General features: G+C 33.8%; 1 protein-coding gene across 1 annotated transcript; it reads left to right on the forward strand.

The window, feature by feature from the left end:
- Nucleotides 1–1,505: 1,505 nt before the first annotated feature.
- On the forward strand, nt 1,506–7,773 carry LOC111709522 (uncharacterized). The gene is made up of 4 exons (XM_023483212.1): nt 1,506–1,912; nt 5,296–5,427; nt 7,048–7,158; nt 7,698–7,773. Exons 1-4 carry the CDS (start codon nt 1,734–1,736, stop codon nt 7,771–7,773), a joined length of 498 nt encoding a protein of 165 aa, XP_023338980.1. The 5' UTR covers nt 1,506–1,733.
- Nucleotides 7,774–12,988: the final 5,215 nt, after the last annotated feature.

Below are 12,988 nucleotides of genomic sequence, written 5' to 3' on the forward strand. Positions count from 1 at the left end.
GAAGGTTTAAATTTCGGTCCCTGGATATTTATTTAACAGTCAATAACTTACGATTATTGAACTTCTGTTCCGAAAAAAACTTATATATCTTTAAGCGATTAAAAATGGTCAAGAAAATTAGAAAGTATAGAATGTATGATGCTGTGCAAAGTTCCGTTAACGAAACGGAGGTTTTCGAAAATTAACGGAAGAGTTCGTTAACGAACGGCAAAAACCGTTCTAAGGAAACTGATTAGCCGTTTTTGCAAAAAAACAACCGTTAATGGCGGAATTTCTACTGTTAACGACTTTAATATATTGATATCGTTAACTAACGGTAAATTAAAAAAACGGAAAATACCTATAATGAAACAAGTGTCCCATTCTTACCTTTAAAACTAAGTGCACCCTAAATTTTTTTAACGGTTGAAACTAATTGTTAACTAAACAACTGGAAAAATTTGGAACGTGCCCAGCCCTATTTGACTAGAATGTTTAAAAATTTTAAGATGCACATATTCACATATTTTGTCTTAGAATAGGAAATAATCATTTGTCCTACATACTATTATCCTAAAGCTATTATACACATATTTTGTCCTACCCTTTATTTTTCATACAGTGACACATCATTAGTCCTCCGTACACTTTACTTGTCCTACACATCATTAGTCCTACACTTTACTTGTCCTATATACATCATTAGACCTACATTTTATTTGTCCTGCACATCATTTGTCCTACACTTTATTTGTCCTACACATCATTAGTCCTACACTTTATTAATCCTGCACATCATTAGTTATACACTTTATTTATCCTACGCATCATTAGTCCTACACTTTATTTGTCCTGCACATTATTAGTCCTACACTTTATTTGTCCTGCACATCATTAGTCCTACACTTTATTTGTCCTGCACATCATTAGTCCCACATTTTATTTGTCCTGCACATCATTAGTCCTACACTTTATTTGTCCTACGCATCATTAGTCCTACACTTCATTTGTCCTACACATCATTAGTCCTACACTTTACTTTTCCTGCACATCATTAGTCCCACATTTTATTTGTCCTGCACATCATTAGTCCTACACTTTATTTGTCCTACGCATCATTAGTCCTACACTTTATTTGTCCTACACATCATTAGTCCTACACTTTACTTGTCCTACACATCATTAGTCCTACACTTTATTTATCCTACACATCATTAGTCCCACATTTTATTTATCCTACACATCATTAGTCCCACATTTTATTTGTCCTGCACATCAATAGTCCTACACTTTATTTGTCCTGCACATCGTTAGTCCTACACTTTATTTGTCCTGTGCATCATTAGTCCTACACTTTATTTGTCCTGCACATCATTAGTCCTACACTTTATGTGTCCTATACATTATTAGTCCTAGACTTTATTTGTCCTGCACATTATTAGTCCTATACACTCTTATGGGTTTGGAAATTTTAGATGGATAAATCTATTGAAGGTTTAGGCGCGTTCCCGTCACCAAGTTTGCTTTACATTTCCCAGTCTTCCTTGTGCACGCGACTAACAAGGGTCCATGCACGTACGCGTAGTCTTATCCCTGCATGCAGTCATCCCTCCGAGCACACACTGTGACGCGAGTTTTCACTTTCAGTTGGGAAACAAAATGTGCGCGTTACACTGGCTAGTGAGGAGCTCGTCTAATGTATGTGCGTTTATGTGATTTCCTAACTTCATGGTGACAGTCAAGTTATTCTCGCAATGTTTATTCTCCCCCTCCTTCTTCTTCTCCTACCCCTGGAGGGGAGGGGGAGGCAGGGGCTCTCAACCCCCTCACAGTTATCAACTAAGTGGGAGGAACCCTTATCAAGGGAGGAAAGGGGGCTCAGGGATATGTTTGCCACTGTCATGGGTGTAAGAACTGATTCTTCTCTAATAAGGTAATGTAGGAACCCTATATCTTTGCAACCTGATATCGTAAACTTTTTATTTACTGAATTTCAGCTAATTATTTTTAAAACTCTGAACAAGAAAACTTTTACAGAGGGTAGATAATGACTTATAAATAATTGATAAACTTTCAACAATATTCAAAAGATTAGGATTAATAAGTCATTTTTAAAAAGATTTCCCAGATTAAATCAAGACATGGAGGGGGGGGGGGGTCGGAAAGAGAAGAAAAAACAGGAAACAAAGATATTAAGTAAGAAAAATATTTTCGTTCATATTTTTATTCAACAACAAAGCATGAGATATTACAAATAAGCAATCACAATGTACTATGCAGTTTGGACCCGCTTAACCAGGGTTGGTTGTTTTGAGTGGTTGGCCCTAAGTTAGTTAACGATAATGAATATAATTGGTTATACACATCAAATTATGTTTTTGGCTAAGTAAGGAGTTGATTGAAAGGAAGGAGATTGTCAGGTGATATGTGGCAGGGTGAGATCAGAGAGATTAATGTAGAGATAAATTAAAATACAGGGTGTTAAGGAAGGTGAATACCCAAACACAAATAAGCTAATAAAGTGTCAGTTTTTTTACTTTTTTACATAAAATCTACAAACATGATATAAAACTAGGTTTTACGCATCTCTCTCATAATTCTCAAGATAAATATTGATTACTCTTTGTTTAAATATTTTTGCAGATTTAGTTTCTTTAAGGTCAATTTCAATTGCATTCCACAATTTAGGAAACATTGCGGACGGAAAGCTTTCTAGATTTTTGTTTAAAATCCGTTCTAATTTATATGATTTTGTTCTATTCGGTTTAGTTAGAGATTTAAACATATTTGGAAAGGAAGATGAAAGGTTATCATTGAAGTATCCATGCATAAATGTCAGAACACTAAGATTGTATGTATTAAGAACTTTCAGTTTTGAAAATAGTGGATTTGAATGTGCCTTGAAAGTACTATTATTAACCGCTCTGATTGTCCTTTTTTTGCAAATAAATAATTTTTTTGCAGTTTAGCGTTTTTAACCCCTCCCCAAGTAACTATTGCATATTCAATATGAAGCCTTACAAGAGAGTTATAAACAAGTAAACAATGTTTAATAATAAGATATTCTTAATTTGAGACAAAGCAAAGATTGAACTTGCAATTTTATTCGGATATGTTCAATTTAAAAATCCCAGTTTAAAAATTCGTCAATTAGAAAATTTGATGGTTTCATGGACTAACTAATATTCTGTAGAGAATATATTAGATGCACAGACAAGTTTATTTTTTGTATGTGCAAAGAGAGTGTTTATAACAGTTTTGAGTTTATCTTAGAGTAATTGGCATGTCAATATGATACCAATCAGAACCAAAATTGTGTAAATATTTTTTATCGAAACTGATTCAGTTAAAAAGAATCTCCAAATCTTCGGAAAATGCATAAATTCATTCGTTGGTTTTTAAAAAATATCGGATTTTCAAAATTTTCAAAAATTTAATGACGATCGAATTTTGATGGAGACAAATATTTAAAATTTCAATCATTCATAAACCTTCCCTGGGGTCCCTAGATGTCCCCCAAAAAATTTGGGCCCGATCGGTTCAGCCGTTTTGACGTTTATTGGATACAAACAGACAAACAGACAGACAAGCCAAATTTATATATAGATTTATGCTTTTGAGGAGCCCCGTGTTTCTTTTTTAATGTTGCTTGTAAAGCCACCATCTTGTCTGCCTACATTATAAAACTTGCAGATTTTTCTGTTATCATTGCATAGCATATGTAAAAATAATGTGACTTTTCCATGCCTATTTTTTAAAGTTTGACCTTCCATAAACATTCCTTGGGTCATTTGGGCCTGGTCGGTTCAGCCGTTTTGGTGTTTATTGGATAAAAACAAACAGAAAGACAAACCAAATTTATGAATAAATAGTCATCAAAAGAAAAGGTTGACAGGCAAATTGAATATTACATTCTCTTTTTTTATATATATTAGTATAAGTAACCTTCATTCTACCAAGGCGCAAACTCAAGTTTATAAAATTGATACAATAAAATTTTATCTGAAATTTGATATATTATGCACTCTGCTAAAAAGACTATTTATGGGGTGAAGGGGTGGGGAAGTTAACGAAGGGGGTAACCCCTCCCCCTCCTTCCTCCTTAGATTTAACACCCCTGTATAAAAGTACAGGTTGGGATATCAACTGCAGTTGAGTTAAGTTATTAAACCGTAAAATCAAGGTTAACCATTCATTTATACACAGTATTCAGTATACTTTCCCTTTATATACAGTATTCAGTATACTCTCCCTTTATATACAGTATTCAGTATACTCTCCCTTTATATACAGTATTCAGTATACTCTCCCTTTATATACAATCTTAAGTATACTCTCCCTTTATATACAGTATTCAGTATTCTCTCCCTTTATATACAGTATTCAGTATACTCTCCCTTTAAATACAGTATTCAGTTTACTCTCCTCTTTGTATACGGTGGGGGGGGGCGGGTTATTAAACTCCCTTTAGAAAGTTAAATACCCGATTCACAACGGTATTTTTTCTATTCAAAGATATTTATAATCCTTCCTAAAATTTGAAAACCGTTGTAAACTCTTTAAATGGAGGATTACTTAAAATAGTCTTGAAACCCCTTCAAATGAAGTGTCTGCTTAATAAGTACGAACTGCTACGAACCCTTTAATAAGAGAGAGAAGTGCTACCGAACAAAAGCTGATTTAATTATTTTCTGACAAATGTCGTCTTTGTAAAATAAATCGTTAAAAGTTTGTAAACATTACAACGTTTACTGGTTTACCTCAAATAATTCAAATTATGCATAATTGCGAGAGAAACTCAAAAGTCAAAACTAGAAATTCTAAACATTTTTATTCAAGCACATCTGCCTATTTAGTAAAAGTAAATTCAATATATATGAAGCAACAAGTCTGACTGCGTCAACCTTGTTGCACCGGCTAGTCCTGTCCATAGAGCTAGGTACAGTACAAACTGGGACCGGAAAGGTTGACCCGGCTCGGAAATTAAAATGTACTACGGCTGCCCGTGTACTCTTCTCAATAGCTTTTAAATAAGAGGAGTTAGGATGAAAAACAGTTAAAATTTCTAGATAGCATAAAACTTACTTGTTTTATTCTAATTTTTATGATTTTCAGGTGTTTATTTTCATTTTCATCATTATTATTATGATTATTATTATAATTATTACTATAATTATTATTATTATTCTTAGTATTGTTATTATTACTTCTATCATTATTATTTATTTTTTCATGTCATTGATAATTTAATTAAAGAACAGTATTTTATTTAAATGTGTTAGATTAAAAATAAATATATAAAAATTATCATTTCAGGGGTGGCAACAGTACGGGAGATGAGAGGGGCATATTGGATTTTGTAGCAGATATAGCTACCTCCCTGCTGGGGGGTATAGGAGGTGCCTCGGATAAAGATACGGGACCTGTTCTTATACCAAATCATTGTTGGTAAACTACCATTTTATTTTAACATGGACTGTACTCGTAATTTTATGTGACCATTTATTTTACCAGGGGCCCGGACCATTCACACCGCGGTACCTATTTACCAGGGGCCCGGACCATTCACACCGCGGTACCTATTTACCAGGGGCCCGGACCATTCACACCGCGGTACCTATTTAAAAGCTAAATTGAATCCTAGATGTTGAAGACAACGCCGTTTACCGGCTTAAAAAGTGCTCAGTTCTGATAATTTTTTCATTGTTTCTGAAGCAAGGAATGCGCAAGTAGTGAATTTGTATAAAACAATTCATATTTGATCAGACGTTTTAAGGGTGCCATTATAAATCGGGTAGGCCACTTGAAATTACGGGTAAATTGAAAGGGAACGTTCAGGCTTTATGAAACGTACGTTATGTACGTTATTCTAAAACTATATTTGTAATGTTTTAAAACTATATTTGAAATGTTTTTAAACTATATTTGTATATATTTTTTTTCATTTAGGGAACTTTTTAAATGAATGATTACTAACGTACGTTGTAAACCTTTAATATTTCAGACTTCTTCTTCACGTTTAAAATTAAAGTTTTTTCCAACTTTTATGTTGAAGTGTTGTCAATGCATCGTAAGTCGTGACATGTAGTATTTGTTGATTAAAAACACAAAACAATTCCTGGGTTCCTCCCTCTCCGATACCAGCCAAGCAAAACAATCAGCTGTCAACCAGAAAAAAGGAAGTTTAAGTTCAAAGAATTAAAATGCATAAAGCATGTTTATTTAAAGCCTTTCAGATTAGAACAGATTGTTTTAATTACTTTACAAGGAATACGTTTTGGTAATTTTATGGTAGTAATATTGCAATTGACAAAATGAAATAATCGACAGGGAAATTTTAATAAGAAGTTTCTAAACCCAGTCTTTAGCATATTCTTGTTTGTACGCTGTAGATGCCTGGCTGCAAGAATCCTGGCTGTATGTGGGAGTATTTGTATTCTTGGTTGCATATAAGGAGTGTATCCGGTTACGACGACGTTGCTCCATCTCGGCATTGAAATCTCCCGGAAATATCCAGTAGAAAATCCGCGAAAAGGTTCGGCAACAGCTGATCCCGTGGGGAGAAGCAGGGGGGGGGGGCTGATGTCAGCTAGACGTATGCAGGTTATCAGTGAATCCCTGTTTTGAAGGTCATTTCTCTGCAGTCAGCTTGACTCATGCAGTTCAAGGTCAAGCTGGTTTAACATACTTCTAGTTTCTTAGAACTAGTTTCAGAATATTCAGGAAAACCCTTAAAATAAAACCCTAAAAGATGTTCTTCAATAAATCTCATACAACAAAAATTTGGGTAGATTGGGGGAGGGGGGAGGAGGAACCGGAAATATAAACAAAGAAATGCATTAGTAATGAAGTAAGACTGACATATTGTAAAGTAAATAACTATAAAGTAAACGTTCTTTTTATTTCCGTATGATTCATTGACAATTGTTTCGTTATGAGCTTTGTATACGCTTGGAAAATACAATTATATGTTTAAATTAGATGGATTGACTTGAAAGAATATCCCAGAAAAACTGTCTGAATTACCTGTTGAAAGTGAGGAAGAAAACTCCAAATCTTTTTCTTCAGGTTTCGAGGTGATCAGTACGACTGTAACCTAGCAACCACCTGTGTGTTTGGCGGGAACAAGCCTATGGACCTCTGCAACGGCGGGATGATTTGGTCCTGCTGCGTGCCCAGGTAGATCATCGAACACCTCAACTTGTATCTTATTTTGTTAACCTTCAAAGGCTCCCTCCCTACAATTAAATACGATCATCCCTGATTCACAACGTTACCTTTATCTGATCAATAATGTTGAAGATATAGTCGTTTTTTCTTTATTTTAAAAGTGTTAAATTATAAAAACTACCTTTATTGTCTTTTTCTTATAAATTCCGCAAATTTCCAGAGAAACCACAATTGAAATGCTCAATTTTTCCACAGTAAATAAAGAATCTCATTGATTCTTAGTTAAACAAATATTTAACGGATATTTTTGTAAATCGGATATTCCTATCTGTAAATGGGTTGTCACTTGAAATTACGTCAACAGTTCCATTATTAAGATTTACAAGATTTTTTTGTTAAAGATGATTAAATCAAAAAAAATTTCTCACCTATATACCCCCCACCATAGTTCTAAACACATTTTTTTTGTTTGTATCTGCACTTTAGTTCTAAACACAATGGCTATATTTCTATACTGGTGTTTAAGTTTTTAACCAGATTATGTTCAGGGATAAGGTTGATAGTGTAAACCCTAATCAAGGAAAATTAGAAAATGCTAAATGTGAGGTAACTAAAATAATGTGATAAGTTATAATGTGGTAACTTATAATGTGGTAACTTATAATGTGGTAACTTATTATGTGGTAACTTAAAATGTGGTAACTTATAATGTGGTAACTTATAATGTGGTAACTTATAATGTGGTAACTTATAATGTGGTAACTTATGATGTGGTAACTTATAATGTGGTAACTTATAATGTGGTAACTAAAATAATGTGATAAGTTATAATGTGGTAACTTATAATGTGGTAACTTATAATATGGTAGCTAAAAATGTGGTAACTTATAATGTGGTAACTTATAATGTGGTAACTTATAATGTGGTAACTTATAATGTGGTAACTTATGATGTGGTAACTTATAATGTGGAAACTTATAATGTGACAACTTATAATGTGGTAACTTATAATGTGACAACTTATAGTGAGATAACTTATAATAGGATAACTTATTGTGTTGTAACTAAGAATGTGGTAACTGTATAATGAGTAACTTATAATGTGGTAACTGATAATGTGGTAACTTATAATGTGGTAACTTATAATGTGACAACTTATAGTGAGATAACTTATAATAGGATAACTTATTGTGTTGTAACTAAGAATGTGGTAACTGTATAATGAGTAACTTATAATGTGGTAACTGATAATGTGGTAACTTATAATGTGGTAACTTATAGTGAGATAACTTATAATATGATAACTTATTGTGTTGTAACTAAGAATGTGGTAATTGTAATAATGTGAAACTTATAATGTGGTAACTGTATAATGAGTAACTTATAATGTGGTAACTGTAATAATGGGTAACTTAAAATGTGGTAACTAATAATGTAGTAAAGAATAATGTTTAGGAAGCAAAAAAAGTGTTGAATAATTATGCGGTAAATGAGATTTGGGAAATATCAAAGTGGTTTATGAGATTTGGGAAATATCAAAGTGGTAAATGAGATTTGGGAAATATCAAAGTGGTAAATGAGATTTGGGAAATGTTAAAGTGGAAAATAAGATTTGGGAAATATTAAAGTGGTAAATGAGATTCGGGAAATATTAAAGTAGTAAATGAAATTTGGGAAATATTGAAGTGGTAAACGAGATTTGGGAAATATTAAAGTGGTAAGTAAGATTTGGGTAATATTACAGTGGTAAGTAAGATTTGGGAAATATTAAAGTGGTAAATGTTGTTATTTGTGATTTTGATGATTTGAATTTTTTTATATACAGGGTGTCCCAAAAAACATGGGAATTCAGTGACGAATTCGATATCGTCTTTTAAACTAATTCTTTGATATAGTATAGTGATACCTACTTTAAGAAGAATGAAAGTTATGTGATATCTGAGATATTATGTAATCCTCCCTAACCAGAACACTTTATAATAGTTCTCCTAAATTTTCTTTTCTAATTTTACGGTGTCGTAGAATTTGCTGATTGTATCCTTTATCCTCTATCATTCTTCTATAATCTTGTATCATGTATCCTATATCCCTGTATCCTGTATCCTGTATCCTGTATCCTGTATCGATGTATCCTGTATTTATGTATCCTGTATCCTGTATCCTGTATCCTGTATCCTGTATCGCTGTATCCTGTATTCATGTATCCTGTATCCTGTATCCCTGTATCCTGTATCCTCTCTGTGAAAGATTACATAATATGTGTAAACTGTATAGAGTTCGCTGAATAAACTTTGCATACAAGTGTCTGGTGTTGAGAAATATCTAACAACTAACACAGACTAACACAGACCAACACAGACTAACACAGACCAACACAGACCAACACAGACTAACACAGACCAACACAGACTGCTCATGCGCTAGTAAATGCGATATTTTCCACAGCAGGTTACATTGTATTTAATTGGAGTACACGACCAATCAGCAGACATCTGTTTTCAGAGAAATTTAAGGATCCTTTGAATACGAAATACAAAACCTTCAAAAATAGACTAAATTCAAAAAATTATATGTTTTATGGTAAAGTTAGAGCGTTTCTTTAAAACTTTTAAAACTTAACCTCTGAATGGGGTATTATATGCAACAAGTGGCCGTTAGATGGCAGTCAAAATCTTGGAAATTGCCGGGACACAAACAATAGGCCTGCTTAGCTTTCCAAGTAGACCTTAGTAGCAGTCTGTGTTAGTCTGTGTCTCAGATGCTGTACTGAGGCCCGAACTTTTAAATTATTAATTCGTGATTCTTGTGGATTAGAGAATAAGATTTATTCCTCTGATACATACCTATCAGAGGCCTCAATTATTTCTCTTGCTCGCGGATATACGAGTAAGCTATTTCTTAATTCATGCTAAAATTCTTAATTGATTCAAATCAAAAGTTTCCACAGCAGAGGTCAAGCATTTTGGCACTTCCTACATATACAATAGTTTATATATATTAAAATTCCCTGTATAACATCATTTTAACATATTTATTTGAACTCCCTTACACGTGTACATACAGTGAAAACCATTCAACTCCGAGCCCAAAACTTAAGACAGGGTATCGTTATAAAAACCAGTTTTGAAACCTGGGTTTCACGAATGGGGTTAGGCAGTTTTGTAGATATCAATATTTTTGTTATGAAATATCATTTAGTTTCTTCATATTCTTCTTTATTTCGAATCTCTTAAATTAAAATCTACTTAAATGTTAAGACCCCGAAATGGAAACTCGGAGTTTTAAGTTTCGAGCTCTGTCGTCTTGTTATATACAAACCCTGTGACCCGTAAAACATTTCTCAACATTTTTGTGAAAGAAATAATCTGATAAAATTTTATTGAAAAATATCAACTTTAGTTTTGTTTTCCACTGGCCGAGTGAATTCCAAGGTTAAAAATAAAATCTATTATTATGATTTTTTAACTTAAGCCCGCAACAACATGTTGTTCTGTATTGAGGGGTTTCACATTGAAAAAATCCGGATTTTAGGTTCGTACTTCGTTATGTTTTCTGTTCTATTGGACCTTCAACCTTTCCCTTCCTCTCCCCACCCCTCTCACCCCTTTCCCTTCCTCTCCCCACCCCTCTCACCCCTTTCCCTTCCTCTCCCCACCCCTCTCACCCCTTTCCCTTCCTCTCCCCACCCCTCTCACCCCTTTCTCTTCCTCTCCCCACCCCTCTCACCCCTTTCCGTTCACTATAGTTTCGATATAAGTAAATATTTTCAGTTACTGTTTAGCCCCGATATACGGATCAATCTCTAATTAGATAATGAGATAGATAGAAAGATAGATGATTCTGCCATACTATTTCTATTGGTTCAGAATAGACACCAAACACATGACTGAACCCTGATTGGATCAGGCGTTAATGGAATCGCATCAGGGAGTAAGGAATAGAAGGGAGATATAACTGACGCGGTTCCCCTTTCCATATGATTATACATGCTTTGCAGACGGGTACTTCATTTGAATAAGAAATATTTGTTTGATGTACAATTACCGCGTATACAATAACCTATTCTGAATATTTCATATACATACAAATGGAGTACCCGTCTGCAAAGCATGTATAATCATATGGTAGGGCGAACCGGGTCAGTTATATCTTCCCTTCTATTCCTGACTCCCTGGTATAGTTCCTTGAAAATACACTTATAGCCCCTTTAAAGGCAGAAAACAAAAGTTTGATTTTTTAAGTGATTAACCCTGTCTATTTGGTAATCGCCAAAAAGGTTTTATGAAAAAGTTTTCGGAAATAAAATCCTAAATTTTGGCACTAAAAAAGTCCTTGAAATAAAATGTCTTTGGAAATAAAGTCCTATTTACAAAAATGTCCCCGGAAAAAAGTTTTAGTAGAAAATGCATGGGAACAAAGGATGTTTTCAACCTTGCAAAAAAAGGGGCAATTGGTATTAAAAATACCCCTGGATATATATGCAGATGCTTAGAGAAAAAGTCCTTTTTATAAAAGCGTCACAGACTTGATCTCATTTTCACAAGACTTCGGATTTTTTTTCTTCAGGACTTTAATACCTGTGATCTTATTTGCTGAGACTTTATTGGCAGCCCCCATATTATTTTAGGAAAAAACGTCCCAGGAATCTAAAACTTAGGACTGTATTTCCAGTGACATTTTGTCCTAGGATTTCAGAAAATTGGGAATTTTTGCCGAAGTTTTTAATTCCAGGTTTTTTATCCAGAAATTGTTTTTCCCGGTGACTTTCTTTCTTAGATTCGTATATTTCTAGTATTATATAGTGTAGGTGTACGGTTATCATGGACCATTGATTCAAGGTTATATACTAAACCTCCTTCATTCTTCAGGCTCTTTGCCCCTCCCCCCTCCTGCCCCATCTCCTTTGTGAAAAATCAGAAATGAATGTGTTTGATTTAAAATAATTTCCTTATTACTGTCCCGTTTCTGCTTTAGGTTTTCTTCATTGGACCCTCAGAATGTCCTCGAATCGTTTTTCGATCGTTTTCAAAAACGAGTGTTTCGTTTTCGGAAAAAATGCGTTTTTAAAAACGACCCACTCGTTTTGAACTTAAAAAAAAACAATCAGCGACCATTTTGATTGTTAACAATCGCTAACGATACGACGAACTTTATAAAAACGAAAGTTTTCGAAAAACGATAGTTTTTTGAAAAAGCGATAGTTTTTGAGAAAAAATTACATGCAACTTTATTTAATGTTGTCTTACACATAGTTAAAAAGTTGTGGGGGAGCTAAAACTTCTTGATATTTTCTTTAAAACTACTCAATGATAAGTACTGATGCCCTTCAGGTCCGTTTCCTCTCTCCTTCTCTCTTCGTTAACGATCGTTAACGAAGGGTCGTCGTTAGCGATCATTAACAAAGGGTCGTCGTTAGCGATCGTTAATGAAGGGTCATCGTTAACGATCGTTAACGAAGGGTCTTTGCTAACGATCGTTAACGAAACAACGAGCTTTATAAAAACGATCATTTTGAAGAACGATTGTTTTTAAAACGACCATTAAAAAAAACTGTTAGGTCCTCGAAATCTGTGTTTTGTCACAAAAATCTGTTCTTTATTTGTCCCCAAAATCTATTTTTGAGTTTCTAAAATCTATATGTCCGTTGACCGTTACACCTATTTCAAGTCCCTATTATTTATCTTATCTCCCCCTACTGTCCTCAAAATCTATTTTAAGTTTAAAAAATCTATTTTAATTCCCCAATATCCCAGAAATTCTATTTTATGTCCATAAAATCTGTTTTATGTCCCAAACGTCTGTGTACTGTCCCCGAAATTCCAGTTCTTGTCCCATAAAT

Source organism: Eurytemora carolleeae, unplaced genomic scaffold, assembly GCF_000591075.1.
Source record: "Eurytemora carolleeae unplaced genomic scaffold, Eaff_2.0 scaffold959, whole genome shotgun sequence".
In the NCBI taxonomy this organism is placed as follows: Eukaryota; Metazoa; Arthropoda; class Copepoda; order Calanoida; family Temoridae; genus Eurytemora; species Eurytemora carolleeae.

Bases quoted from the DNA above. Each gene is read 5' to 3' on its own strand.
- LOC111709522 (XM_023483212.1), top strand. From the start codon at position 1,734: ATGTTTATTCTCCCCCTCCTTCTTCTTCTCCTACCCCTGGAGGGGAGG. The intron at 1,913-5,295 runs GTAATGTAGGAA...TTATCATTTCAG, and splicing joins ACTGATTCTTCTCTAATAAG to GGGTGGCAACAGTACGGGAG. The intron at 7,159-7,697 runs GTAGATCATCGA...GATTATGTTCAG, and splicing joins TGGTCCTGCTGCGTGCCCAG to GGATAAGGTTGATAGTGTAA.